Source organism: Bubalus bubalis, chromosome 2, assembly GCF_019923935.1.
Source record: "Bubalus bubalis isolate 160015118507 breed Murrah chromosome 2, NDDB_SH_1, whole genome shotgun sequence".
Lineage (NCBI taxonomy): Eukaryota > Metazoa > Chordata > Mammalia > Artiodactyla > Bovidae > Bubalus > Bubalus bubalis.
The window spans coordinates 158,696,180-158,723,611 of record NC_059158.1 but is presented as its reverse complement, the minus strand read 5'-3'; the positions used below and the strand labels follow the sequence as shown (position 1 = coordinate 158,723,611).

The 27,432-nt window shown below is 56.5% G+C and overlaps 2 protein-coding genes across 7 annotated transcripts; both read right to left on the bottom strand.

The window, feature by feature from the left end:
* Positions 1 to 2,393: 2,393 nt before the first annotated feature.
* CTDSP1 (CTD small phosphatase 1) lies at positions 2,394 to 13,288 on the bottom strand. 4 transcript variants are annotated; one of them, XM_025278243.3, is made up of 7 exons: positions 11,135 to 13,288; positions 9,583 to 9,731; positions 9,043 to 9,144; positions 8,797 to 8,853; positions 8,051 to 8,143; positions 7,727 to 7,912; positions 2,394 to 3,927 (listed from the first exon to the last, which is right to left on the bottom strand). In XM_025278243.3, the coding sequence occupies exons 1-7, from the start codon at positions 11,199 to 11,201 to the stop codon at positions 3,499 to 3,501; spliced, it is 1,083 nt and encodes a 360-aa protein (XP_025134028.2). In that variant the 5' UTR covers positions 11,202 to 13,288; the 3' UTR covers positions 2,394 to 3,498. The 4 variants fall into 4 exon arrangements, with proteins under 4 accessions (XP_025134028.2, XP_025134026.2, XP_006048214.1 ...); XM_025278241.3 differs by having other exon boundaries at positions 9,043 to 9,147; positions 11,135 to 13,282; XM_006048152.4 differs by lacking the exon at positions 2,394 to 3,927 and adding an exon at positions 5,318 to 7,032 and having other exon boundaries at positions 11,135 to 13,231.
* Positions 13,289 to 16,041: 2,753 nt separating this feature from the next.
* On the bottom strand, positions 16,042 to 27,125 carry SLC11A1 (solute carrier family 11 member 1). 3 transcript variants are annotated; one of them, XM_006046402.3, is made up of 16 exons: positions 26,831 to 27,123; positions 26,447 to 26,624; positions 26,157 to 26,290; positions 25,005 to 25,127; positions 24,575 to 24,694; positions 23,365 to 23,471; positions 22,871 to 22,941; positions 22,464 to 22,531; positions 21,937 to 22,092; positions 21,169 to 21,327; positions 19,740 to 19,829; positions 19,477 to 19,596; positions 18,918 to 19,067; positions 17,367 to 17,440; positions 16,823 to 16,976; positions 16,042 to 16,694 (listed from the first exon to the last, which is right to left on the bottom strand). In XM_006046402.3, exons 2-16 carry the CDS (start codon positions 26,454 to 26,456, stop codon positions 16,581 to 16,583), a joined length of 1,650 nt encoding a protein of 549 aa, XP_006046464.1. In that variant the 5' UTR covers positions 26,457 to 26,624; positions 26,831 to 27,123; the 3' UTR covers positions 16,042 to 16,580. The 3 variants fall into 3 exon arrangements, with proteins under 3 accessions (XP_006046464.1, XP_006046463.1, XP_025134024.1); XM_006046401.3 differs by lacking the exon at positions 26,447 to 26,624; XM_025278239.2 differs by lacking the exons at positions 16,823 to 16,976; positions 26,447 to 26,624 and having other exon boundaries at positions 26,831 to 27,125.
* Positions 27,126 to 27,432: the final 307 nt, after the last annotated feature.

Sequence of the window (27,432 nt, the reverse complement as noted above, 5' to 3'; positions counted from 1 at the left end):
GAAACACGGAGTCTTAACAATTGGATCACCAGGGAAGTCCAGAGAACGTATGTTTCTAAAAATTATTCCCAATTTCTTAATTTTGATAAATGTCAAACATATTGAAAAGTATAAATATGTAAGTATGATAGTATAATAAACAGCCACGGACTCAAGAATTAAGATCTGCAACATATACATATTTGGAAGTAAGCTGCTGATACTATTGTACTTTAGCTCAAAATATTTGTCATTCATCTCCTAAGAGCGAGGACAGTCTCCTTCATAACTGTAATAAGATTTTCACAACTGAGAACATTAATAATTATGTCTAATATCATCTTCTACTCAATCCAGTCAGTTCCTCCCAGGAGGACTGTAATATCTGGTTTCATTGATTCTTGATCAAATCATGCACTTTCTTTGACTGTTACATCTCTTCAGTATCTTTTAAATCTAGAATAGCCCCGACTTTTTCCTGAAGCTGACTTACCCACATCAAGGGCAGTGTGTAGTAGAATGTTCACATTGGGATTTCTCTAAGTCTTTCTTTGTGTACTATTTAATTTGTTCCTCTTCCTCCTGTATTTCCCACAAACTGAAAGCACCTCTGAAGGTTTGGTTAGGTTCTGGTTTAACAGTTTTTTTTCAAGAATATGTAAAAAGGAGCCATGTTTCTCCAGCTATAATATCTTAAGAGTCAATGGGGAATCTATTTGAAGTGCAGATTCTGATTCCATAGGTCTGGGGTGGGGTCCGAAACTGCGTTACTAACGAGCTCCCAGGTGGTGCTGATGTTCCAGTCCTTGGACCACACTGTGAGCAACATGGTCAAAGGTGTTGCTATGCACTTCATTCTGCCCAGCATCAAGACATCTCAGCATGAGTGATGTGAAGTTTGATCCCTTGATTATGGCAGTTATTGCCAGAGATTGCCACCCTAAAGGCACCCTTCCCCTTTACAATTAGAAGTCATCTTGGAGTAATCTTTGGCCAATACTTTGGCCATCTGATGCGAAGAACTGACTCATTGGAAAAGAACCTGATGATGGGAAAGATTGAAGGCAGGAGGAGAAGGGGATGACAGAGGATGAGATGGTTGGATGACATCATCGACTCAAAGGACATGAATTTGAGCAAGCTCCGGGAGTTGGTAATGGACAGGGAAGCCTGGCATGCTGCAGGGGGTCAGGCATGCAGCCTGACCATGGGGTCACAAAGAGTCAGACACAACTGAGTGACTGAACTGAACTGGAGTAATCTTGGGGCAATTTGAAGTCATCCCAGGGCACTTGCAGCACAAGTTTCCAATTATTTACCACTCTCTACTTCTCCTTTTGTGAAGGAAATGACAACCCACTCCAGTATTCTTGCCTAGAAACTTCCAAGGACAGAGGAGCCTGGTGGGCTACAGTTGGTCCATGGGATCACAAAGAGTTGGGCATGACTGAGCACACACGCACTTCTCCTTTTGTAATATTATTATGTAATTACTTGTTAATACCTGTTTTTTTTCCCCCCACAGTGTCCGTTTTGCTCACTGCTATACTGTGGCGCCTGGTATGGAGCAGGCATGCAATGACTGAAAAAAGAAATGAAATTTGTGATCTCTATCTTTGATAATATATTTAGAAAGCTGTTTTTAACTTAAGCTAATTTTTATTTTTAAAAATTAATAAGTGGACCTGATAAAATAATTCCCAATATAAACAGATATATAATATAATGTGTTATATTACATGGGATCAAACTTTGCATCATTCACGCTGAGACAACTGCTCCCATCTTAAATGACTCCCATCCAGTCTGCCATCTCTGCTACCCACAGTTAGCCACAATTTCCATTTCTTGTGTACCATACAGGAGTATACAAAATTATATACATGTATTTGTATCTACTTTTATATTTCTCTTTAGTGGAAAACCACCATCACCATTGTTAGGAAGCTTGCTTTGTTGATTGGTTTATCTTGGAGATCATTCTGTATCTGTAGACAGACATGGAACGGTCTATGTCTATCTGTAGATAGATAGTTCCACCTCATTGTTTTTCATCACTATATAGTATTCTCTGGTATAGATACAGCGACATGTATTTAACTAGTTCCTTATTCTTGGACACTGAAGTTATTTCAAGTGCTTTGCTGCTCAGTTCAGTTCAGTCACTCAGTCGTGTCTGACTCTTTGCGACCCCATGGACCCCATGGAGTACGCCAGGCCTCCCTGTCCGTCACCAACTCTCAGAGTTTACTGAAACTCATGTCCATTGAGTCAGTTATGCCATCCAACCATCTCATCCTCTGTTGTCCCCTTCTCCTCCTGCCTTCAATCTTTCCCAGCATCAGGGTCTTTTCAAATGAGTCAGCTCTTCGCATCAGGTATTACCAACAAAATTAATACCCATATGCATACAGTTACATGAATATACATTTTATCTACCACATAAACTCCTAAAAATCCAACTGCCAGATGAAAAAGTATCTGCATTTTAAAAATATTTTCAACGGTCAAATTATTCTCCAAAGAGGCTGCAGCAAATGTACACTCCTGTCAGCAGTGGTGTATCCATGATTCTATGAGTAACAAGCAAACAGTAAGTAACTAAGCCCCTCAGGTAGAGACATTTTCACAGTCTCCAAAGCCAGAAGTCAGGTTGCCTTCCTCCTTTCCCTCCACCCGTCCCAAGAGCCAACCAGCCGCAGCTTCCTGCCAAGTTCATCTCCTGTGTCACATCCATCACTTTGTCCTTCCCTCTTCACTGTCTTGGCTGCAGTTCAGGTCTTCATCCTCTGTCTTTGAAACCATTTCTGTGGTCTCCCCTTAGGGAGAGACTTAGGTCCCTAACCAGGTAGCTCAGTGGTAAAGAATCTGTTTGCCAACATACTAGACAAAGATGCGGGTTTGATCCCTGGGTTGGGAAGATTCCCCTGGAGCAGGAAATGGCAACCCGCTCCAGTATTCTTGCCTGGAAAATTCCATGGACAGAGGAGCCTGGTGGACTACAGTCCATTGGGTTGCAAAGAATTGGACAGAACAGCACACACACACACACACACACACACACCCCCCAATGCAGCTTCCAACGGGTGGCTGCCAGGCTTGCATGTGCCTCTCTCCCGCTCAGCGTCCCTCTGTGGCACCCCCCTCCCTGCAAGGAAAAGGCCACCCCCTTGGTCTGGCTACAGATCTGCATTATCTCGCTCCTGCTTTTCTGCAGTGTCATTTCCCCTCCTTCCCCTCTTGTGTGCAATTTCGAAACTGTCACTTCCCACGCTCCCTAGTGTGTCCCTTGAGGCTTTGGCTTCCTTTCCCTTTGGACCTCTCTGCACTGACCACCTTCCCCTGAACCTTGCCTCCTTCCCAAATCCTTGGCAAGGATTTCCAGGCTCCCCATGTACCCCCAGGGGAGGTTACCGTGTCCCCTGTGCTCCTCCCCCATGTTATCTCTTGCCTCCCGCCCCCTCCCCCCCCCCCCCCGCCCCCGACCCATTTGCAGCATTTCCGGTTTGGACAGCATGTTCAGAAGTCTGTTCTCCACACTAGCATGTGAGTTCCTTGAGAGCAGAAGCGCATCCTAGTCATGGCGTATCCCCAGGTCCTGGCCCAGTGCCTGGCACCACAATCCACGTTGTCGCGTTGAATTCTGTGGATGAAGAGTGTGTGTGTGTTTGTGTGTGGAAGGCTGGCTGAGGTCTCAAAGTTGGGAGCGGTGGTGACTCTCTGCAGTGACAGGCCCTTCAGGATGCAAATCTGGCGGGGGGCGAGTGTTTGCATGGAGAGCAGGAAATAGAGCAGGACCCCGAGGAGGGCCGGGCCGGAGGCAGGGAGGGATCGGTGTTGACCCGGCCAAGGGCTCTCGGGCTTCGGCTCAGACTGGGACTGGAGCTCAGGGTGCCGAGCGAGGGTTCTGCGGGCTCTCCTCCCGGGTGATGGCTTCGTGACGCTTTTCTACCAGGAAAAGTAGTGGGGAGAGAGAGGGGGGAGGGGGCAGCATCACACACACGCTGCAGAGACCTGGGGGGACACGGCAGCGTCTGGAGCGCCAGGAGGCTGAAGTCACAAGGTGAGGGGATGAGGGCTGGGAGAGGCAGAGGGTGGAGATGGGGGGAGCGGAGCCCCGGAATCAGATCTGAGAGGGGCAGATCTTCCTTCTCCCCAGTGCATGGGGGGTTGGGGGAAAAGCTACCCACCCCCGGGAGAGGGCCTCGTTCTAGGCCGGCCCTCATCCTTCCAGCCCCAGGGAGAGGGTCTGCGCCCAGGCAGGGGGCCGGCGGGAGAGGCCCGGCGCAGGGGAGCCCGGGCTTCCGCGAGGACAGAGAGGCCTCTAGCGGCCAGCAGGCGACGGCGAGCCCGGAGGGCACTTCCTGCCAAGGCCCGGGGCAGCCCAGTTTCGCAAAGGAAGTTCTGCCAGGGCCGCAGGGGCGGAGGCAGGAAGTGGGCCGGAGGCTCGCGCTAGGGTGCGGCCGGCGGGTAGTGAGAGGCTGCGGCCGGGAGCGGGGGAGGGCCACGGAGGTGAACCAGACCGAGGCCGCGACCCCACCCATCCCCCGCGGGGCCCCGCAGCCGGGTCCGGCGGCGCAGCACTGCCAGCGACGCCTCGGCCGTCCGCGCGCGGCCTGGGTCAGCCGCGTTCCAAGTTCTTCCGTTTGGAGCTGAACTTGGCTTCCCTCTAGCTCGCCCCATTCCCCTCCACCCTCAGGGGCCTCACGGGTCCCTCCCCTCCACTCCGTGGCGGAGACCACACCCCTCCAGTCTCCAAATACCTTCCAGGGGCCTCTCCTAGGGACGCATTTCAGTTCGCCTCAGAGCTAATACTTATGGAGTCTTCCCGATGCAGGCATTATTTAATCACTTCTGCAAAGAGGGCCTAGCTCCATTTTGCTGATCAGATAACTGAGGCCAAAACGGGTAGAATTAAATAACACTCAGATGAACTCGGGCTTCCCTGGTGCCTCAGCGGTCAAGAATCCGCCTGCGAATGCACACGATACAGGAGACACAGGTTCGACCCCCGGGTGGGAGGGAAGATCCCTGGAGAAGGAAATGGCAACCCACTCCAGTATGCTTGCCTGGGAAACCCCATGGAAAGAGGAGCCTGGTGGGCTGTAGTCCACAGGGCTTCAGAAGAGTTGGACACGAGTTAGTGACTAAACAGCAAACGGTACAGATGCACTCGGACCCATTCAAAGTTTGCATTTTCAGGCTTGATGCCCCTGGAAGGGTGAGGGCAGCCCTTCCCTCCACAGGGTTTGCTGAAGCAGGTGTGGCTTCACTGGACATCCCCCCAACTTCAACAGCCCCCTTCCCATCAATAACCACACAGCCAGAACTGGGGGAGTGGGGTCTGGCTTTAGCTTTAGTTCTTATCAAACTGTGGGGTTCTCCGTTACAGAGAAGGCACTTAGATGGGAGGGTCACCTGAGTCAGACCAACTTTGTCCTCCCTCCCATCCCCAGCTCTCTGGGGTGGAGGGTAATGACACATCCACCTGATATCCCCCTTGGCACTGGTATGTGGGTCCCCTTAACCGTTAGGCCTTTGGGAGAGCCCAAGGCCCTGGCCTCCAGACTCAGCATTTGGGGGAGGGATTCCAGATAAAGGACTGAAAGCTGGAAGGCAGGACGTCCTGGGAGCTGCCCCCAGCCAGCAGGGGGCAAAGCAGAGGGGCTGCAGGGGTGGGGTTGGCACAGGGGCTGGGGGACAGCTTGGCCAGGTTTCCTGGAGACCCCCAAACCCCACAAGAAGGGTCCCACCTCCTACAGATCCCCTAAAGGCACCGGTGAAGTATGGGGTGGGGTGGGGAGGCACCAGTTAGGTGGTCTATAGAGACCCACACACAAACTCCGCTGGTGGGCCTGGCACAGCACTGGGCACAGAAAAGGTGCTCAATACATGTTTCTTGAATGAATGAATGAACGGAGCATAGAGGGTGTGAGGGACAAAGGACAGGGCCTGGGGCCCCTTGGGCCAGCCTGCTTCATTCAGAAAATAGTAGTTTAAAAAATGTAAAAATCCTTTCCCTCCTCCCCCCCTTGTTTATGGGCCCAGGAAAGGGCGAGGGAAGGGTGTCTCTACCTGGATCCTTCCCTCTCCCCCTCCCCTAAAAGTCTATATACACATATACATATTTATACGGCACCGCAGGATACTGCCTGGGCCCCCACACGGAGCTGGGGGCACCAAGCCCCAGGGCCTCCAGGGCGGCCAAGGCAGAGGTGAGAGGTTGGAACTTGGGGCAGTGTGGGAAGTAGCCCACAGCAGCTGGTGAGCCCAGAGCAGCTGGATTCTGGGGTCCTGAACAACAGACCCCTGCTCCCTTCACAAGTGAAAACAGATCAACCCTCCCCGCCCTAGGCAGAGGTGGGGTGAGGGGGGCCTGCAGCAGTCCCCAGGGAAGAGGTGGGGAGACTGAGTCCTGCCCCACCAGCCTAGATTGCAGCAACCTGAAGGCTGTTCCGGGCAGAGCTGACCCAGATTGTGGCCCTGGGAAAATCGGCTGGGAAGAGGGCTCTGTGCAAGGCACTTGGTGTCCACTGTTCCCAGGTTGGGGGGCGGGGAGGGGGGTCCAAGGCAGAGGGCAGCTCAAACCCTGCCCCTCCCCCAAACAGAACCGGAAGGGCCTGAGGGGCCCAATTTGGCAGCAGAGAAACATGGCGGTGCAAAGAGACAGAGGAAGGAAGGGGGAGTGGCATGCAGAGCCCCACAGGTCCCCCGAGGAGGAGGTTCTAAGGCACTGACTCAGGGACCCAGGGGCTCATCGCCCTCCGGGCAGCCTGCTGCCCCCTCCAGAGCCTGGCCAGGCTGGTGGGGGGGCTGGTGGGGGGAGACCCCGCTTCCCCATGGCACTGAGTTTTCTTAAGGCAGAGTCCGAGTGAGAGGGGTGCGGGTGTGGTCAGGGGCAGGTCCGAGCCCCGTGGCGCCTAACTAGCTGCCCGGCCGAGGCTGCCTGAGCACTGAGTACACGTCGTCCACACGGCTGAGCTGCTCGAAGAAGGGCAGAAGGTCGTGGAGCTCTGTGTCACTCATGTTGTCGAACCATGAGGCCACTGGTACCTGGAAGATGGGTGTGGGGCAATGAGGGGGGCAGGGGGCCCTGGGCACAGAGCGTCCACATCAGCCCCGAGCACCGTCACTTACAGTTTCCCAGTAAGTTGCACTGACCACACAAGTCAGAGCAGAAGTCTTAGGGAACCATACTCAACCCTGCATGTTTGAGTTCAGTCTCTTCAGTCGTGTCCAACTTTTAGGGAGCCCATGGACTGTGGCCCGCCAGGCTCCTCTGTCCATGGGATTCTCCAGGCAAGAATACTGGAGTGGGTTGCCATTCCCTTCTCCAGAGGATCTTCCTGACCCAAGGATCCAACCCACGTCTCTTATGTCTCCCGCTTTGGCAGGAGGGTTCTTTACCGCTAGTGCCACCTGGGAAGCCCTTACCCTATTGTGTGCTAAGCACTTGGACAGTTTCGGTTCATTTTTTAAAAAAGTTAATTCTGGGATCCACTAACAGTTCACAACTGTTAGGATGAAGTGGAAACTGCTCTAGTGCCCAGCAAGGGACCCAAACCCATGGCAGGCCCCCTGTCCATGCAGGCAGAATGGGCTGAGTGACTGAAAAGAGACCTGGGGCAGCTGTGGATGGACAAGGTGAGCAGGCAGCAGCCAGGGGCCACCGAGGAGAGAAAAGAGGGAGGAACGGGAGGGACCAGACCCCCGCAGGGCCCCAACCCCCATCCTGCTGGGCACTCACGGCGTTATCTGGATGGAAGACGTAGGAGGCGGGCGAGTTGTCCAGGATGAGCACCCGACGCAGGTCTCGGCCCAGTCGGCTCAGGTCCTTCACATAGTTCCCCCGGTGGAAGACACACGACTCCCGAAACAGCCGCGCCCGGAAGGCCCCCCACTTGTCCAACAGGTCAGCTACCGGGTCTGCGTACTGGGGGGTGGGAGGTGGGTCATCGGGGGCGGGGAGGGCGCCAAGAGGGACCCAGAGACCTCTGCCCAGTGGTTGTGTGTTGGAGGCAGACAGGAAGCAGAGGTGCCCAGGGAGCCTTGCGGAAGGTGGAAGGCTCACCTTGGCCAGGCTGGCGGTGAACAGCACGCATTCGAAGAGCTCCCCCATCCGCTGCAGGAACTCATCAACGTGGGGCCGCTTCAGCACGTAGACCTGGGGGGTGGGCCAGTGAGGGGACTGCTGGCCCATGGGCCTGGGCAGGGTGGGGCAGGGTGGGGTGGCCGGGGGGCTGTGCAGGAGTTAGGTGCAGGAGGTAGAGGAGCACAGGAGGGCAGCTGGTCCCAGGGCCCGTGGGCTCCACTTGGCCAGCCACCCCCACCACCGCCAGGTAAACCACCCACTGTCCCCGAAGAGGATCAAATAACCTCCGACTCCTGTCTTTGGGCCCTACCTCAGAGGGAATCACTAATTCCCACCCCTTCCTCCGCCAGGGCCTCCGCCGGATGTGGGGGCCTGGGGCAACCCCCTCACCCCAAGGCTGCAGGGCACCGGCCCCCGAGCCAAGTAATGGAGAACAGGCTGGACAGCACACAACCTATCCTGAATTACTTGAACTGGGTCCCGGGCAGGGTGGGGGCGAGGGGGCACCGAGGAAGACCCCCCACCCCACTCCCTGCAGGCCTTGGAGCTGGGCCAAGTCCCTGAGGGTCTGTGTGACCTCAGGCAAGTCTCACACCCTCTCTGGGCCCCGGACATTCCACATTTATCAAAATCCCATCTAGGGCTCTCAGGACTGGTGGGAGGAACCTGGGGTCTGGAAGACAGATGCCAACCCTACCACCTCCCCCCCACCCCCAGCCCCTCACCTGGTGGACCACCCCATCAATCTCCACAGGAATGATGAAGTCAGCATTGTTCACTGGCTGCAGAGGGAAGAGAGCTGCTGGAGCTGGGGCGAGGCCCGCCAGGACCACCCTCCCAGGCCAGGCCAGGGTCTGTGTGACCTCAGCCAAGTCTCACATCCTCTCTGGACTTCTGACAATTCCACATTTATCAAAATCCCATCTAGGGCTCAGAGACCGGGGCCTGAGGGCTGCTGGGTGGGGGCCCACCTTGAAGGAACTGTGCACCAGGGTCTCATCCAGGTCGATGACCACGCATATCTTGTCCGAGTCCTGGGCTTTGGCCTCAGGGAGCAGGTACTGGACTGGGGTCTGCTGTGGGGACAAGGGGGGAGCTGGTTATTGCCACCTCTCTCAAGCCCCAGTCATTTCTCCTACCCCAGCCCTCTTCCTGGAGAGCCCCAAGGACAGAGTGGAAACACCAGCCCCTTCCCAGCTTTGCCCCTGCCAACCCTGGAGCCTGGGGGTAGGCTGCCTGGCTCTCGGGGCTTCACTTCCTGACCTGGGAAACCAACGCAGAGGAAAGCCTCCACTTCTGAAGGGGAAATTCAGAATCCTCGGGGCTGGGGGCCCTTAGGAGGCAGTCAGGGTTGGGAAGGCCTGGGAGGGTGGAGGGCTTGGTGGGGGGTAGGGGGAGCTTCACCCTCCTCCACAGGGCCTAGCAGCACGTCATGAAGAGCCCCCTTCCCCTACACCCCCCAAAGGGCTGAGTCCAGGTGCCCCCATAGCCCCCACTTGGCCAGCACGCACCTTGGGGACAGCACCATTCTCCTCCACGAGCAGGGGTGCCCCGCTATGGGCGGGCAGGGCCTCCCCGTCATCCCGGCAGACACAGCAGAAGAGTGAGTGGAGGATCCCCCGGCTCCGGGGCTTCTGAGAGGCTGCTGACTTCTGGTCACCTGAAGCAGGGAGGCCCAAGGTGGGGCATGCACACTGCCTGGCCTGCAGGGCTGTGCCTATATGCCCAGCTGCCAACCCCTGGGCTGAGAGGATCTGGCCATGGTTCCTTCATTGAGGGAGACACACTAAGGTGGCAGCCTGACAGTCTTGGCTCCAGGCCATCCCTCCGCTCCCCACAAGTTCTTCTAATGTGGCTACAACGTCACCCACATTAGGGAGTGGGCTGGTTGGAGGCTGGGACAGGAGGTGTTTTCTCTTCCCAATAGTTTCCATCTCTGCCGGGGGAGCAGTGCATAGGGGCACCTCCTGACACCCACCGGACCTGAGCAGCCCCTGGTCAGTGGGGCCCCTACCAAAGAGGGCTGGGGCTTGGGGCCCTGGGGCCCACTCCCGCCTTCCTTCCATCCTCCACCTCCAAAGGTCCAAAGTCCTTCCTGAAGCTGGGCCCAGACACAGGGGGTGGGGGCTTGAAGCTAGCGTCCTGCAGCCATCTACTGGCCCCTCCTTCTCCTCCTCCTCCGCCCCCGCCCGGACCTCCAACCTAGATCCCGCTGATAGACTGGCCCACCCTCCACCCGACCCCCTATCCAACCCCCCACCCCCGATCCCGGGCGGACCTAGGTCCCGGCCACAAGTGGACAGACCTGGAGGGACTTCCTAGCCTCTTAAGTCCACACGAGGACAGGGAGGGGCAGACCCCCTAGACCAGAACCATCAGTCCCGGGGTGCCCGGCCCAAGCTGGCGGCATCTCGGGTCTCTGCTTGTATGCACAGACACGGCGCCCACCGGCTCCGGGAGCCAAGTGCGCGGTCCGATCACGCGTCTTCTGCGGGCGCGCGGGCGATCCTTAGAAGTGGTTGTCTCTCTCCGCGCCTCCACGCGGGACGCGGAAGTTTGTGGGGAACGTGGCCCTGTGTTAGCGGGAGATCTTTCCAACCCTCACCAGCCCGCTGTCACCTCTGCGCCCCCTCCCGCGACCCAGCCAGACCGCGGCCCGGAGGGGGTGGAGTCTCAGCTGGTGGCCTGAAGGCGCCCTCTTCAGCCCCCCCATCTCCCAGCCCCCTTGGCGCCAATGGGGGAGTGGGGGGGGGGGGGGGAAACGACTCTTCGGCCTCGCGCACACCCAGTCTGGGAAACCTGGAGGGCGCCCCGTGCTCCACCCCTGCCTCAGTTTCCCCACCTCGAGCAGACCGAAGCGCCCCAAAACGCGCCAGGCCCCGCCCCAGGTCTCCGAGTCTCTGCAAGTTCAAACTCTCTCCCAGCTTCCCCTCCAGTTGGAAGCTCCGGGTCCCGCCAAGGCGGGCGCCCCGGGCGGTGGCGGCAACTGTCGCCCTCGAGAGGGTCTCGGCTCCCTCCTCTTTGCGGCGCCGGGTCTAAGCTCCCCTCCGCGCGCCCCAGTACCTTTGCTCCGTAGCGGACTCCGCGCTTCCTCCTTGCTGATCTGAGTAATGACGGCCGAGCTGTCCATGGGGCCGGGCGCGCTCCGCTCCGGCCGGACTCTGGCCCGGGAGCCCGGCCTCCCCCCCGGCTCGGGCCGGAATCGGGGCGCGGGGGGGAGGGGAGGGGTGGGAGGGAGGGATCCCCGCGAGCTTCGGAGGGGAGGGGAGCCAGGTTCTAAGGGGGAGGGGGAGGGAGGGGGCACGGAGGAAACTTTGTTACAACATGGAGTTTCCTCCCCGCGAGGCGGATGCAAACATGGAACCCGGGCGCCGTTTCAAGGCTCCCCCTTAAAAGGGCAACGGCTTCAGCGTGACCTGGACTCGGCCGGGGCTTTCATCACTTGAGGGGCCGGCGCTGCTCGGCGGGCAAGGAGGCGGGCCCGGCCAGGTTCCTGCCGCGCTCCCGGGGGCGCCGCCTCCTTTCCCGCCGCCCGCCCGCCAGCCAGCCAGGCCAAGCCTCTGCGGCTGCGTGGCAGGGCCGGCACCCCGGCCCACGCTTCTCCGCGCTAAGCGGCCCGGGACCAGGGCCCGCCCGGGGCGCCCGCGCCCGGGAGTGCCCCGAGGCAGCGCGACTCCACCTCTGAACATTCCAAAGGTCGGGGACTGGCAGCTTCTCGGTCTTCTCATCTGGGAAATGGGGATAACACCATCTGGTCTGAAAAGTGGGTCTTCTCTCCGGTGGTCGCAGGGGAAGTCGTGAGTGTGCAAAGCCTCTGCTGCACCTCCCAACGACTATGCAGATCCACACAATTAGGTCCCTAACCAGACCGTGACCTACCCTCAGTCTCGGCTCCTTTTCTCTAAACCCGGAGCTGTAGAAATTCCAGCTGTCTGCCCCGGGGTGCCCCCTGCCGACTTCTCCTCACCGGGCGCCCGGCCACGTCCACTCCCCATACCCACTGCAGCCACCTGGTTTTCTTGCCTGAAGCCAAGGGCCTCCACGTCTCATGGCCTTTATACGTGCTGTTCGTCCTGCCTGAATGCACTTCCTACCGCTTCGCATAGACAAATCCTACCGACCTCGAAGAAATGAAACCCTCCTTTTCCCCAGGCCCCCTCCTCTGCTTCCCACCCGCCGGCCCCTCTGTGGGGAGGGGAAATCAGGCCGCGGCCCCACACAGTGGGATTCGATGCCGGACCGTGGGGACCACGGACATCCACTGGCACACCCGCTCCACTCAGGTCCGTGCAGACTCGCCCCGGGCGCGGGGCTCGCGTTTCCACGCGGATTCTTCCCGAGCAAAACTCCCGTGTGCTTCGCGGTGAGGTTTGCGGGCGGGGTTGGTTTGTTTTCCTGTCTATGAAGTTCCTTATATTTGTCGTTACTGTTTTGTGTTCACATTTTAAAAATATTAATAACGCCAAGGCTTGATAAACACGCCCCAGCACTTCCTTCCCCCGCCGGGCGGGACGGGGCGGGGCGGGCGCGTCGTGTCCCGTCCGGCAGCCCGGTGTGAGCGCGGCGCGCTTTCTCCCGGCCAGGCGGAGAGGGCGCCCTGGAGGGAGAGGCCCCGCGCGGGCGACGGGTCGTGAGCAGAGCTGGCCCCAGGGCGCGTTCGCTTCGGGCCTGGGGTCCAGGGCGGGGTGGGGAGGTGGTCGGGGTCTATGGATCCTCTGGACAGCACGACTCGCTTTCTGCTTTTAGTCACAATAATCGCCAACGTGCTGCGAGCACTTACTTCTGGGTCCGGCTGTGGCTGCGCCCCTCATCTCATTTAACGACTCCTTTAAAAACCCGTTTTACAGATAAAGAAACTGAGTCCCCACTAGTGAGCGATTCAGCCAGCCCTGCGGCAGGAACAGAGGTGGGATTCCGGCTGCCGGGCGGAGTCCCCTCCCCTACGGTGCGGCCCCGGGGCGGCGCCTCGACTTTATCTCTGGATGCCCAGCCGGTGCTGACCCCAAAAGGAAATGGGCGACGGAGGGCTGAGCGAAACCCTGGCCTCGTCTCTAGTCTGACCGGCTCGCCTTCCTTCCCCTCCCCTCCCCTTCTCTGGAGGCTGGAACCTGGCCGGCTGTCCCTACGACGGTCAGAGGAGCGGGGATAGGGCGGGCAGGACCGCGCCCCCCCGCCCGCCCAGTCGATATTCTCTTCACCTCTGGCCCCTAAGACACACCCCCATCGTCCCTTCCAAGACTTCGAGATTGTTGACTCCTCCCAGGAGACCTGCCCTACCCCGCTTACCCCGCCCACCCCTCCCCACCACCATCCCCCGGCTTCGGGGCTCGCCGAGGTGCCCCCTCCGCGCGGACGGGGTGGATGCAGACCGAGTCCTGACACCCGGGCAGTGCGGGCTCTAGGGGTCTGTGGGGAGTGAGTTGCCGGTGGAAGCGTTCTGGAGGGTGGGGCGGGTTCTTCGGGTTTCCCCGGGAAAGGAAACCCACACCCAGCTGCTGTCTCCCTTACCCTCTCTGCTACAGCAGGTGGGGTTCGCTGTGCAGTTTAGTTTTGTGTTTCGTTGGTTTGCACTCCAGGAGAAATCAAGTCATGGGGACTGTGAGTCAAGAAACACTGGGACTCAGCCAGGCTCGGTCTGGCAACTCGGGACATCATCCAGCATCTCAGCTTCCCCCATCTGACAGCTGAGGTCCCACCCGGGCAAGTGGGTAGGCAGCATGTGGAGAGAAAGACTGGAGGCCCTGCCCGAGGCACACCTGGTGCACCTTCCCACAGGGCAGGGTGGATGCCGAGTGAGTCAGGAGGTCTGGGGGTGTGTAGTGATAAGAGTTGTGGGTGGAAGTTTTGGGGGAGAGTTAAGGTGTCAGGCCACTCCCAGCTGGAGGGGCTGGAGGATTCTCTAGTTAGATCTGAACATGGCAAGAGGGGGTGGGGAAAAGCTAGGAGGACCAGAGCTACTGGGGAAGGGGCAGCCTTTTGGGTAGGGAAGGGTCCAGGCAGGGGAATGACTGGCCTTGGCCTGACCTCATGGCTAACCCCTTAGCTGGCCCTTTGGTCCCCTCCCCCTTCTTTTCCCCCCAAGTTCTAAGTTCCAAGCTTGACTACTCATGTGACCAGCCGGCCTGTTTCTCTGGGGAACTCCCAACAAGGTTGCATGTCTCTAGCTTTTGCACACACCAATACACAACCCCAGCTCCTGGCATGCTCACCTCCCCCTTGAGGGTTCCCCCTCCATCTATTCAGTTTTCAAAATACTGTCTAGTACTTGATCTCTGGACCTTGCCTCGTTTTTTGCAGGTGTGCTGTCACATCGGTGAGTTGTGGTTTACTTATCCTCCACCGCCCCCCGCCCCCGCCCCAACTCCGCCAGGTAGTCTTTATTTAGAGACTGTGCCTCCCTCCCCCATGTCCAGCACAGGCCTGGTGCCAAACTAATGCCTCGAGAATTGTTTAAAGAGGTGGACAGGGGGTACAGCTGGGACACCTCCAGGAAGTAGGAAAAAGGGTCTCCCCTTTCTCGGCTACCTGGCCCCCATTCATCCCCTCTTCCAGTTCCCGTGGGCCCCATCTTCTCCAGGGCCAAGCCAGGAGAAGAGGGTTGGGCAGCTTTCTAGTCTGGGTACCTCTCCACTATTGTGTGGGGTGAGCCAGACCTGTCCCATCCCGGTCCTCTCAGAGGGCCCCACTTGTTTTGTTGCCCTTTTAAGAAAGAGGAAATTCTTCTCATAAACAAGCGCCTCAACCTGAGTGCGGAGCCCGACTGCCTGCCCCGCCGCATCCCCGGGAAATCAGGGGTGCTTCCAGGCACACCGCCCACTCCAAGCTCAATCTAGGGGGAAAGATTGGCAGCCCCTCCACGCCGCTGCTCGCCACCGGGGCTGGGAGCGGGGTGGAGGCGGGGTGGGGGGGCTCCCAAAGACTTGAAGAGGCTGGAGGAGGGACTTGGGGGAGCCTAGAAACAGCTCAGGGAACGTCTGTAAAGTGCAGTCCCTGTAAGGGGCGAAGGGGCGCCGGGCCGCTCCCTACGGCCAAGGGGGTTCCCAGCCCACGAAGCTCACCCCTACCTCCAGCTTGGGCGGATTCCGAGGCCCCCGGGCGCGAGGCCGGAGTGTCCGCCTCCTCTTTGGAGGCGGAGAGTACCGGCGCTCGGGACCGTCCCTTGCCCCTAGGGGGAGCTGGGAGACAGCGCCCTGGGGGCGTCTACTGCGCGGCGTGGGAGTCTCGGCCGCCTGGTCCCCTGGGGAGATGGCAAATGAATTGGGCCTCGGAGGCATGGACTCTTGGGTTCTTTGTGACCTGGTGCCCGAAGGGAGGAGAATCACGCCTCCGTTTTACTGCCTGGAAAATGGGTTTCGGGTGGAACCGAAAGGCTGAGGCCACTCCATTGAGAGTAGGAGCGAGAGGCAGACATTCGAGGACGGGGGACACTTGATAGTTCAGGGATCTTGTGCTTGCCTGTCTCCATTTCCTTCTCTTTTGGTTTAAGCGGTTGTTGTTGTTGCTGCTGCTGCTGCTAAGTCCCTTCAGTCGTGTCCGACTCTGTGCGACCCCATAGACCGCAGCCCACCAGGCTCTCTCGTCCCTGGGATTCTCCAGGCAAGAACACCGGAGTGGGTTGCCATTTCCTTTTCCAATGCATGAAAGCGAAAAGTGAAAGTGAAGTCGCTCAGTCGTGTCCGACTCCTAGCGACCCCATGGACTACAGCCCACTAGGCTCCTCCGTCCATGGGATTTTCCAGGCAAGAGTACTGGAGTGGGGTGCCATTAGCATTTATTTGGGCTTCTCCAGTGGCTCAGCGGTAAAGAATCCGCCTGCATTGCAGGAGATGCAGGAGATGGCGGTTCCCTGAGTGGAGAAGATCCCCTGGAGGAGGGCATGACAACCCACTCCAGTATTCTTGTCTAGAGAATCTGATGGGCAGAGGAGCCTGGTGGGCTGCGGTTCATGGGGAAGCAGAGTCTGACATGACTGAAGAGACTAAGCACAACAGCATTTATTTAGCATTTTCAGACTCTTATTTTAAGTCAGTTTGGAGCCTGGGTCCCACCCTGGACTGGGTGGGTCTGTCAGGTCACTCCTGTGATAGTTAGTGCTCAGTAACTTTTGGAATTATGATTCTTTTGTTTTTAAATCTGAAGTGCTAGGCTCTGCGTTCAAGTGTCTTATTTACAACCATTCCAAGGTAGGTGTCCCCATTTTATAGTCAATAACACTGAGATCTGAGCTAGGAAATAGCAGGTCCCTATGGAACTCACGTTGGCTGGCTTCCAGAACTCCCTCTCCGTCTTGCTGTGCGTACACACACACACACACACACACACACACACACCCTTGTCTGGCAGGCCAGTGTGTCACACACACACACATAGGTCCCTCTGGAACTCACGTTGGCCAACTTCCAGAACTCCCTCTCCGTCTTGCTGCCTTCACACACACACACACACACCCCCTTGTCTGACAGGCCACTATGCCCACTCATCACAGCCGTGACCAGGCCCTGGTGGGAGCTCATCCCGAGGTCCTCCCCTTCTCCTGATCCTCTTCAGGAAGCCCATACAGGAAGCGTTGGTGGGAATTGTGGGCCAGAAAAGTGGCTCCCTGGGTGATGAGACAGGTCCAGACCTGAGGGAGGGGTGGCTATGAGGAGGGGAGAAGACCTACGAGGGCGGGTGCATCCCCGCTACGCCCCCCATCTGTGGTCTCCTCTCCTTGCCTCCCCATCCCCCAGGCACCCGCCCACCCAGCAGTACCAGGTAAGTGGTGAGGCCCAGGTAGGCTGCGGCCAGCAGTGTTACAAGGCTGAAGTAGGCAGGGTGGGGGAGGCTGGGCACGTAGCTGATCACAAAGTAAAGGTTGACAGCGCAGACCAGCACCATGATGGAGGAAGTGATAACTTTGCTCACCCTTGGGAATGAGAGAGAGATTCAGGATCGGCTGCATCTCCCTCAGGGCCCACAGTCAGCCTGGAGGTAACTAGGGCTTCCCTGGGCTGTGCGGTCTGGTGTAGACCCCTGGCCATTTTCTGCCTCCTGGGCCGGCCAGGCACCACACCAGCAGGACTTGGCAAGAGTACAGGCTGAGGTGAGGGGGAGGAGCTCAAGCTCTAGAAATAGCCCCTGGCTCAGGATTCCAGTCCTGGCTCCTCCCCTTGCTAGCTGTGTGACCCTAGGCAGGTTTCTTAACCTCTCTGATCTTATCAGATATTCCTTATCTAGAATAGTGAGAATTCCTACCTCTTGGTGGTTGTGAGGATCAAGTGCGATAAGCCCAGTGCTGGGGTTGGGGAGTACTCACAGGCCATTGGCAAACTCCTGCATCAGGGCGGGCATGCTGGTGAAGGTGAGGATGGGCAGCACAGCGAAGGGAAGCTGGGGAGAGTTGGAAGGAAGGGGCTGAAGGACCCTGCCGTTAGAAAACAGTGAGGAGGGGAGGAGCAGGCCAGGGCTCCAGTCACCCTCTGCTTCACTGTGCAACCTTGGGAAAGTCCCCTAACCACTCTGAACCTGTTTCTCCACATCCATTGCTTCCACTGTGTGTGCTAGCCACTCAGTTGTGTCTGACTCTTTGGAACCCCACAAACGATGGCCCACCAGGCTTCTCTGTCCATGGGATTTCCCAGGCAAAAATCAATTCAGTTCAGTCACTCAGTCGTGTCCGACTCTTTGTGACCCCATGGACTGCAGCACACCAGGCTTCCCTGTCCATCACCAACTCCCGGAGCTTACTCAAACTCGTGTCCATCGACTCAGTGATGCCATCCTAATCATCTCATCCTGTCATCCCATTCTCCTGCCTTCAACCTTTCCCAGCATCAGAGTTTTTTCCAGTCGATTCTTCGCATCAGGTGGCCAAAGTATTGGAGCTTCAGCTTCAGCAATAGTCCTTCCAATGAATATTCAGGACTAATTTCCTTTAGGATGGACTGGTTGGATCTCCTTGCAGCCCAAGGGACTCTCAAGAGTCTTCTCCAATACCACGCAGTTCAAAAGCGTCAATTCTTTAGCGCTGAGCTTTCTTTATAGTCCAGCTCTCACATCCATATATGACTACTGGAAAAACCATAGCTTTGACTAGACAGACCTTTGTTGGCAAAGTAATGTCTCTGCTTTTTAGTATGCTATCTAGGTTGGTCATAGCTTTTCTTCCAAGGAGCAAGCATCTTTTAATTTCATGGCTGCGGTCACCACCTGCAGTGATTTTGGAGGAATACTGGAGTGGATTGCCATTTCCTTCTCCAGGAGATCTTCCCAGCCCAGGGATCGAAGCCAGATCTCCCACTGCAGACAGAGTCTTTACCATCTGAGCCACCAAGGAAGCCCCAAGGTTGTGGGGGCTCCAAAGCAGGAGGAAGTGTTTGGGGGCTTTGGCCCCAGACTATCTGAGTGTGCATCCTAGCTCTGCTGTGCTGTGCTTAGTCACTCAGTTGTGTCCGACTCTTTGTGACCCCATAAACTGTAGCCCACCAGGCTCCTCTGTCCATGGGGATTGTCCAGGCAAGAATACTGGAGTGGGTTGCCATGCCCTCCTCCAAGGGATCTTCCCAACCCAGAGATCAAACCCATGTCTCCCGCATTGCAGGCAGATTCTTTACTATCTGAGCCACCAGGGAAGCCCCCTGGCTCTGCTACTGGTCACTTAATTGCATGCATCAGTTTTTCCATCTGCAAAATGGGGCTAATGGTGGTTCCTACACCCTGGGGCAGCTATGGGTAGTACCAGAAACTTGTAGGTAAAGTGTGTTTAGAATAGTGCCTGGGAGGTGGGGGAGTCTAGGGAGGTAGGGGATTGCTGTGGTTCCTGTTTGGCCCCACAGGGTGGAGGGGGTGATAGGGCCCGCAGGCTCACCAGCAGGCTCTGCAGCACATTGAGCAGGTCGTTGAGGCCTGACAGGTCCCGCAGGTCCCTGAAGACAGCCAGGAGCACAGTGGGCAGGATGGCACAGGAGCGAGTGAGCAGGACTCGGGCGAAGCGTGACCACCGCAGCTTCAGGAAGCCCTGGGGCATGCAGGGGGAACTCGGTGGTGGGATGCAGGACTGGGGTTCCAGGGGACGAATCCTCCATCCTCCCTCAGCCCATCTGATACCTGCAGGAACCCTCTATTTTTCCATCATTGAAATGGGGGCAGCTCTGTCTATAGTTGGTGGTGAAGGGATAGATGGGGGGAAATTGGGGGCGAGGTTTTCCCCCCTACAGCTGATTGCTGAAGCCTAAACGGTTTTGGAGAAAAGGCTCCTATTAGTCCTGGGTGAGTCTCAGGCCTCACCTCCCTAAATCTCAGTTTTCTCATCTGTATAGTAGGGCTTATAAGGGTACCCATTGGGCTGCCTTAAGGATCAAGGAGGCCCATGTCCGAGTCCTGAGTGGTCTGCCTTGTGCTCAGACACCAGCCCGGCCCAGCCACACCTCCATCACAAACTGTCCCGCGTAGGTGCCGGTCATGGTGGAGCTCTGCCCAGCAGCCAGGAGACCCACGGCCCAGATGTACAGGGCTGCAGGACCAAAGAGGCAGCCCAAGATCACGCCCTGGGAGGAGGGGTGTGGTCAGGCCATGGACCCACCCCCTTCTCACGCAGGCTCCGCCCCTGGAGTGGGCGTGGCGAGGGGGGGGTTCCTGCTGGATGGAGCCCTTCCTCGCCCAGCCCCAGCCTTGCCGTTCGCTTGCTTACTCCTTGGTAAATGTCCACTGCCACGGTCAGGTTGTTCCTGGGAAAGATCGGCGCGTAGTCGTGGAGGCTGCTCTTGGCACAGATGTTGAACTGCGGGCACCGGGCAGTAGGAAGGAGATGTGAAGCACACACTCAATACTGGAAAATCAGACCTCCAAGCCTTGACCAAGGGTTGAAAACTGGTGGCCCACAGTCTGAATCCAGCACGACATATTTCGCTTGGCCAACAAATGTTTTTCTTTAATGTGAATTTGTTAACAACATTTACAATTGAGATGCATTAACAAGCCTGGTTTCTAGCTTCTCTTTGATGGTGAGAGCTGGCATTACCACAGAGACGCAACTGGCTGGCAGTGACTCAAGCAGACCCACAGGCCCTGGGACTTCCCACAGCTCTGTGACTCGGTTGGTCTCGAAGACAATGTGTGACTATAGTTTGCCATCCTGTTTAGATCTCTCTCCTTGTGCTAAGGAGTAGAGACTCACAGAGAGGTATGACCTCACAAGGTCACACAGCAAGGCACACAACAGTGCCTGTGTGCTCGGAGTCCTGACTAGTCTGTTCTGACCCCATCAACCCCCTTTAGTGCCTCTGGATAGAGATCTACCCAAAAACTGAGACAGACCCAGGTCCCAAATCCCAGAAAGCCAGGGAGGAGCTGGTTGGTTCCTTCTCTTTCAGAGTCTACTCAAATGCCATCTCGTCCTAGAGGCCTCTCCTGCCACCTGGGCTAATGTAGAAGCCCCTCCCCCACCACACCCCCAATTATGTTTCATCACCCCCTTTATTTTCTTTACAACATTGTTCATATTTTCCTTTGAAATCAGTCAACTGATTGGTTGATTTTTTTCCAGTTTACTCACTGCCTTCAAAGTTAATCTACAAGAGGGCAAAGCCTTTGTATCATTGGCTGTTGTATTCCCATGGTCTAAGACACTGGCTGATACATAACAAATGCTCAATAAATATTTGCTGAATGAATGATGGTTTATCTGCCAGTAATGAAGACTATCACTAGAAATTCAGGAGAAGAAACTGCTTGCATATTCCCAACCCCATGCTCATCCTTAGGCAGGACCCCCTCCCAGAGGTTTCTCGCCACAGCTGGCTGGGCAAATCCTGCCCATTCTTCAGGTGCAGCTGGAATGCTGAGTCCTCCAAGACTCAGCTCCTCGCCCCCCGCCATCACCTCCCCTGGATGTGTGTGCCTTGGAGCCCCTGATGTGGGGGTTGACCCTCTACAAGCCTACAGGGGGCAGCTGTGTCTCCCCAGTGGGGTGGGAAAGGGGCTCCCAGACAGAGGCCAGTGTCAAGACTCCCTGCCCTACCAGTGCCTGTAGTGCAAGACAGCGACTCAAAGGGCTTAGCTGCACTCTTTGGAGTCCCCTGCAGAACTTGAGGGGCATGAATATATGGGGTGTGCCTCACCGCAGCCTGGTTGGTTTGCTTGTAGAAGGCTTGCCCAAAGACAGCCATGACAAAGAGGTTGATGAGGAAGGAGACAGACAGGGCGATGGTGGCTTCAATCAGGAAGTACATGTTGGCTTCTCGGATGTCCGCCCGCCGGGACCGGTCTACCTCTCGAGACTACGAAGGTAAAAGGACGGAAGCATCGAAGTCCCTTAGCATTGTCCCAGAACTCTCTACCCTCACAGTCTGCTTACGTTCCCCCAAACCCTGCTCTCTCTAAAGCCCCCTTGCATGATAGTCTAGGATAGTCCTTTGTTTCTGTCTCAGGACCTTTGCACTTGCTGGTCCTTCTGCTTAGAATATCTTCTCCCCTAATCTTCCTTCCCATCCTTCATGTTTCAAAAGCCACTGCCTTAGAAAGGCCTTTGCTGGCTACTTTTTCTAGGGGAGCCCCCTGCTCAGTCATCCTCCATCATGCTGCTCTGTTTCGTTTCCTTCAGAGCATCTTTCACAATCCACTTCTTTCCTTTACTGTTGACTTGCTCATGGTCTGCCTCCCCTACTAGAAATGCATGCTCTAAGAAGTCAGAAGACTTATCTTTTCCCTCACTGATCCTCAGCTCCCAGCACACAGTAGACCCTCTCTATTATTGTATAGTGAATAGTGATTCACTTCCCTCCTCAATTCAGAGGCAGGAGTCGAGGGGGCGTGGCTTCAGCCTTGGGGGCGGGGCCAGCATGGCTCTAAGGGAGAGAGCATGTCTCCCTCCCCTCCAGTCTACTCACCTTGACCAGGGAGGAATGCAGGTAGATGTTGTGGGGCATGATGATGGCGCCAATGATGCCCACGGCCTGCAGCAGCTCGGGCTGGCCACAGCCTCGGCACGAGGGCAGGAACAGGCCCTGAAGCAATGCTCCCTGAGCAGGCTGAGCCACCACGTACTGTGGGGTGAGTGAAAGTCGCTCAGTCATGTCCCATTCTTTGTGACCCCATGGACTGTAGTCCATGGAATTCTCCAGGCCAGAATACTGGAGTGGGTAGCCTTTCCCTTCTCCAGGGGATCTTCCTGTGCTGTGGGGAGGAGCCTCCTTAGGCCCCACTCCACCCCGAGCCTCCGTTCTTACCCTCCAGTCCACTTCCGGAGGCTGGAGTAGGGGAGAGGGACTAGTGGGGTGGGGGGTGCGGGAATGGGGGGTGAGGTGGGGCGGGGGTAGGGCGTAGCTAAGGTCCTCTCCCCTGTCCTGTTGGGCTCTGCATGGGGCAGAATAGGGTGGCTATGGTGCAGGGCCCTGTTATGGCTCTGGCTTCCCACCTCATAGCCGAAGGTCAAGGCCATTATGGTAATAAGAAATCCAAAAAAGGCTTCCAGCTTCCGCAACCCTAGGGAGAGAGCAAAGGGGCTGAACAACAACAATAAAAACCACCCAAAACCAAAATTGTAACTTAAGCAATTATTAATGGCTGATATCCTGAGCACTTGTTCCAGGCACTGTGCCCCGGACTTGACCAGTGTTACCGCAGTGAATCCTCCCCACAGCCCTGTGACCTCTGTGCTAGTATCTACGTGTTGTAGATGAAGAAACACTAGTCTAAGTTGCTCAAGGCTGTGCAGAGCAAGGTTGCTCAGAGCCCTTCTCCCAGTTCACCAAAGTACCATTACATTCATTGCCAGCCCCCTCCTCGCCCGAGTCCCGCTGGGGATGAGGGGCACACACCCACCGTAGTTATCGAGGAAGAGGAAGAAGAAAGTGTCCACGACGGTGATGAGGACACCACCCCAGAGTGGGATTCTGAAACCAGAGTGGCCTGGGTCAGCCTAGCCCAGTTCAGGAGTCTGGATCTCCCACCCTCAGGGCTGGAGCCGTGGAATGGGGCCTCCAGGGAGCAGGCACTCAAGGGGCCCCAGACAGCTGAGGGAGAGGGGAGCCAGGGTGCTGGAGACCTAAAATGGCACCTCCATGCTGGGCAGGGGACCAGCGTGGTAGGGAGCTTGAGGCTGCAGTATTGAAGCCTGCAAGATGACCAACATCTGTCTGATTTGCAGCAAGTCGCTTTACATATCTGGGTCTCTGTTTCCCCATCTGGTAGATTGGGCAATAACTGAGTCAGAGATGACTGCAGGATGAAGTGGCCAGGGGGAAATAGAAGGCCTGGGGAGGAAGCGGCAGTTGTTCCCAGCCCTGGGCTGAAGAACTAGGGCCCCTCTGGAGTACCGTCCGGCGGAGAGCAGACTGAATGCAATAGCTGTGCCGATGACTTCCTGCATGTCTGAGCCCACGATGGCTAGCTCGATGGTCAGCCAGAGGAGAATGCGGGGCACCTACGGGGAGGACGTAGTCCCGTCAGCAAGGCTGTCTCTTGTCTCAGTCCTGGACTCACCTGTCTGCAGCTGGCACCTATATGCCTGGAAGCCTGCAAACTACATTTGCAAGTTGGCCTTGCCAGTTGGCTTCATGGTGCCATGGTGGTTTCACATGTAAAATTAGTTACAGAAACTTCAATTAAATAGAGTCAGGAGATAAGAAGGGGAAGCTTCCACACCCTTCAAAGATAGCACAGCCCAAGAGAAAGAAGACTCTTCTTTCCTGGAAAGGACTTAGGCACTGAAAAGTCATGGACTCTTTGTTTGCTATCAGCCTCCCACCTTCCCTTTTCCCTCCATAAAAGCGTTCTTCTTCCCTTGCTGTGTAGAGACCTTGCAGGTGGCTCCCCATGGCTACAAGACCCTGAATTATCATTCTCTGCTGTTTCTGAATAAACCCATCTTTGCTGGACAAATATCTGACCTAAAATATATGTTTTAGGTCAACAGTAAGAAATATTTAAGGAAAATTAAAAAACAGGTAGAGATCTTTTCCCTCTGCTTTTGGAGCTGGCCCCAGCAAGGGCACTACATAGTCTGGGCTCCAATCAGCAGTGGTGGCAATGTTTCTAGAAGCTCGACAGCAAATTATGGTCCTCGGGTTTCTGTCCAGCAGCTTTCTGATCTCTGGGTAACACCTCCTTCTCTTGCTCCTTCAACTCTGTCAACACCTTTGGGACTACATCCTGTATTAGATGCCTTTGACCGATCCAGTGGTATAATTTCTGTTTGCTTGCCTGGACGCTGACAACAGCCTAGTCCCCAGTGTCCACCCCAGCCAATGGTTATTTCACACCAATTTTGCGCCTCCCCCTCCAACCATTTTTCTGCTTAGGCAAGTCACTTCTCCAGGTTTCAATGTCCTTTTCGGTAAAAAGAACAAGATACCTCTAGTGTCCCTCTCATTATGCGTTCTATTCGTTTGAGCCTCAGCCTTATTTATCACGTGGACTTGCAATGCTCCACTTGAGATGATATTTTTATTTGATCATCGAAGCTTTCAATGGCTGTTTGGGATTTCAAGGCTACAGATGCTTCCTGTCCAGGGGCACCAAGCTCACCTTAGGGTAGTAGAGATGGCAGACTTCGCCCAAGTCCTTGCCTGTCACCACACCCAGCCGGGCAGCCAGTCGCTGGCAGAGCAAGCCCAACACTGTGGCCCACAGCAGCACCCAGAGCAGCTGCGAGAATTTAGGGAGAGGCCATCAGCCAGAGGGGCTAGTTTCTTATAACCCCCGAATTGCTGGGACCTTCTAACCTAGGACACTCACTGGGGAGAGGATGGGGGAGACAAAGCTGGAAGACAATGCCCCCTACACCCCACATTCTGGCACGGCTGCCTTGGAGACCCTTTTCTGGCCCATTTGAACTTAACACCTGTTCCCAGCAACACTGGCCAGGCAGGCGACTCTGGGGAGTTGTGGCAAAGCTGGGGGTCTCCACCCACTAAGCCTGGTCACTGCCCTCCCCATGGTGCCCCGACTCCGTCACTTTGAATCCAGCCACAGCCCCAGCCTGAAGATCCGACTCAATGTTTCCTGGGTCCAGGAATGCGATGCTCATGAGGAATCCAGGCCCCGTGAAGGCCCACAGCTTCCGCAGGCTGAATGCACCCTGTGGAGGGGAGTGGAATGAGGGGTCTTGGGTGGGTCCAGCTGGCTTTGGCCAGCCCCCAGTTGACACCTTCCCAGGCTCAGGAGCCCAGGCTGGCCAGCCCTGCCCTGATTTCCCCTTCCTGGAGCTATCACCTGGAGGGTTAGTGGAGCACATGGGGTGGGAAGGATTTAGGATTTGCTGAGTCACGGCAGATCGGCTGTCTGGATGGGTCAGTTCTGCAGTCTGCACCTGATTGGCCCGCTTCATGCAGGCCCTGACTCAGCAGATCCTCAGAGCCCAAAGGGGAGCTTTCCTGGGTCAGACCTCCCTGGTCCAACTCCTCCCTCTGCAGCCCCTTCTCAGACCACAGGGCCTCCTCTCTGGAGTCCACCAAGCGGAGGGTCTCCCCACCCCCATTCCGGGGAGCCTGAGTCTTTCTGAAGACTCTGGAAATGCAGGATGATGTGTCCTAGGCTTCCCTGGTTGCTCAGACTGGAAAGAATTTGTCTGCAGTTCAGGAGACCTGGGTTCGATGCCTGGGTCAGGAAGATCCCCTGGAGAAGGGAATGGCTATCCATTCCAGTATTCTTGCCTGGAGAATCCCATGGACAGAGGAGCCTGGTGGGCTACAGTCCATGGGGTCGCTGAGAGTCCGACATGACTGAGCAACTAACACACACACTGTCCCAGAAGCCAGCCCGCCAGCTTCACCTCTCCCCATGCCCTTGTCTGCTTCCTTTCCTTAAATATTACAACAAATCCCTGAGGCTGCAATCCAAACTCATCCCAGGTCCTTTCCCCTTCCTAGGAGAGCTGAGAGTCATTTAAAAAGTCACTTGGTAATTTTTAGACAAATATTAAGCGCCCCAGCTAAGCACTTGGGGACAGAAGCAGGAGGGCGCCAGTTCCCGTTGTCTGTCACAGCTGTTCAGAGCCCAGAGGGACTGGCCCTGATCTTCAGGAGACCTCCCTCCCTCCCCAGGCTTGTGAGATCTTGCATGATCCGGTGCATCCTAAAAGACCCCAGGAAGTCTCCAGCGTTCTCACCGATTCTGTATCCGGAATGGGGATCTTCTCACTTAGGTAGGTCCCTCCGGGAGGCGCTTGCTGTGGCCCTGGACTGGGTGGGCTGGAGATGGAGCCATATCTGGTCCCTCCCTGCTTTGAGGGGCCTGTGTCACCTGCGAAGGGCCCCATGAGCCTTGGTGAGTGACCTGCCTCTTTCTGCTGGCCCAGGGTTAAAGCCATCTGTCCTCTTCCCCACCTCCTCCCGGCAGACAGGAGAAATGAAGGCCCCACCGAATAAGAGCCCTTCATTCCCATCTTGGGTCCATCACCTCCACCCATGGAACAGACACTCCAGTAGACGTGTGAGAAGTGGAGCCTTCAGGGTTCCCTCCTTCCATGGGAGGGCAGAGATTCCCAGATCTACTTCTCTCTCCACGGAGGATGTGGAGAGGGACGTGGGTTCCGAGTAGGCAATATTGACACCACCGCGTGCTGTATCCCTGCCGCCTGCAGGAGCCAAGGAAGCTGCAAGGGCTCCGGGTTCACAGAGACGAGGCTCTGCCCTTGGAGGTGTGAAGAGCCCAGCCCCAGGCTGGTGTCTGGATTGTGGTTGAGATCCAGACCCCCACGCTGCAGCAGGGACTTCCCTTGCCCGCCCTGACTCTCCCCATCACGTCCCCACTCAGGCTCTGTCCCTGGAGGGGGCTGCTCACCTGACATGAGGACCGCAGGCTCGGGCACTCTCTGTGCGAGTGGCTGGCGTGCCGGGCAGCCCCCCACGGGCATGGCAAGCCTGTGCTTCCTCTCTAGGCAGTGGCGATTGTGTGGGTCCACGCCCTCTTACCCATCCTCAGCTGTCCTCACACGCAGGCACGTTGTGAAACACTTTCCAAAGGCAGAAGTGGCCAGTTCTGGAGGAAGGGTCTGGGTGGCCACAGTAAGGACATTTGTTCCCCTCCTGGCCTGAGCCCCACAACACCTCTGGCTCCCTTCCAGGCACCCCGAGTTCTGCACCTCTCCCAAGTTAGCTCTGATTTTGGACAACTTCCTGCCACTTGGGCATGCATGTCTAGATCACGTGACTGCCCGCTAGCCCACCCTCACCCTGTACAAGCAGTCAGGTCCTTCTCCTTTTTAATCTTGGGTCCCATGGCCACTGGGAGGAAGGGAGTTCTGATGGCTGTCTAGGTCTCAGTGTCCCACTGAGTGCCTTAGAGGGAAAGATCTTCCGGCCACTGCCACGGGGACATACATTGAAGATTCAGGCCAAAGAGATCCCCAGAAGAAAGAGGCACTGGAATTCTGGTCTTGGTTC

Coding starts and splice junctions, on each gene's coding strand:
- CTDSP1 (XM_025278241.3), bottom strand. CDS start 11,201: ATGGACAGCTCGGCCGTCATTACTCAGATCAGCAAGGAGGAAGCGCGG. Junction 8,854..9,042: donor TGGTGCACAGTTCCTTCAAG/GTGGGCCCCCAC, acceptor TTCCCTCTGCAG/CCAGTGAACAATGCTGACTT. Junction 3,928..7,726: donor TCTTCCATCCAGATAACGCC/GTGAGTGCCCAG, acceptor TTTTCCTGGTAG/AAAAGCGTCACGAAGCCATC.
- SLC11A1 (XM_006046401.3), bottom strand. CDS start 26,903: ATGCCCGTGGGGGGCTGCCCGGCACGCCAGCCACTCGCACAGAGAGTG. Junction 22,093..22,463: donor CCTTGACCTTCGGCTATGAG/GTGGGAAGCCAG, acceptor CTCACCCCACAG/TACGTGGTGGCTCAGCCTGC. Junction 21,328..21,936: donor TGCATTCCTCCCTGGTCAAG/GTGAGTAGACTG, acceptor TTACCTTCGTAG/TCTCGAGAGGTAGACCGGTC.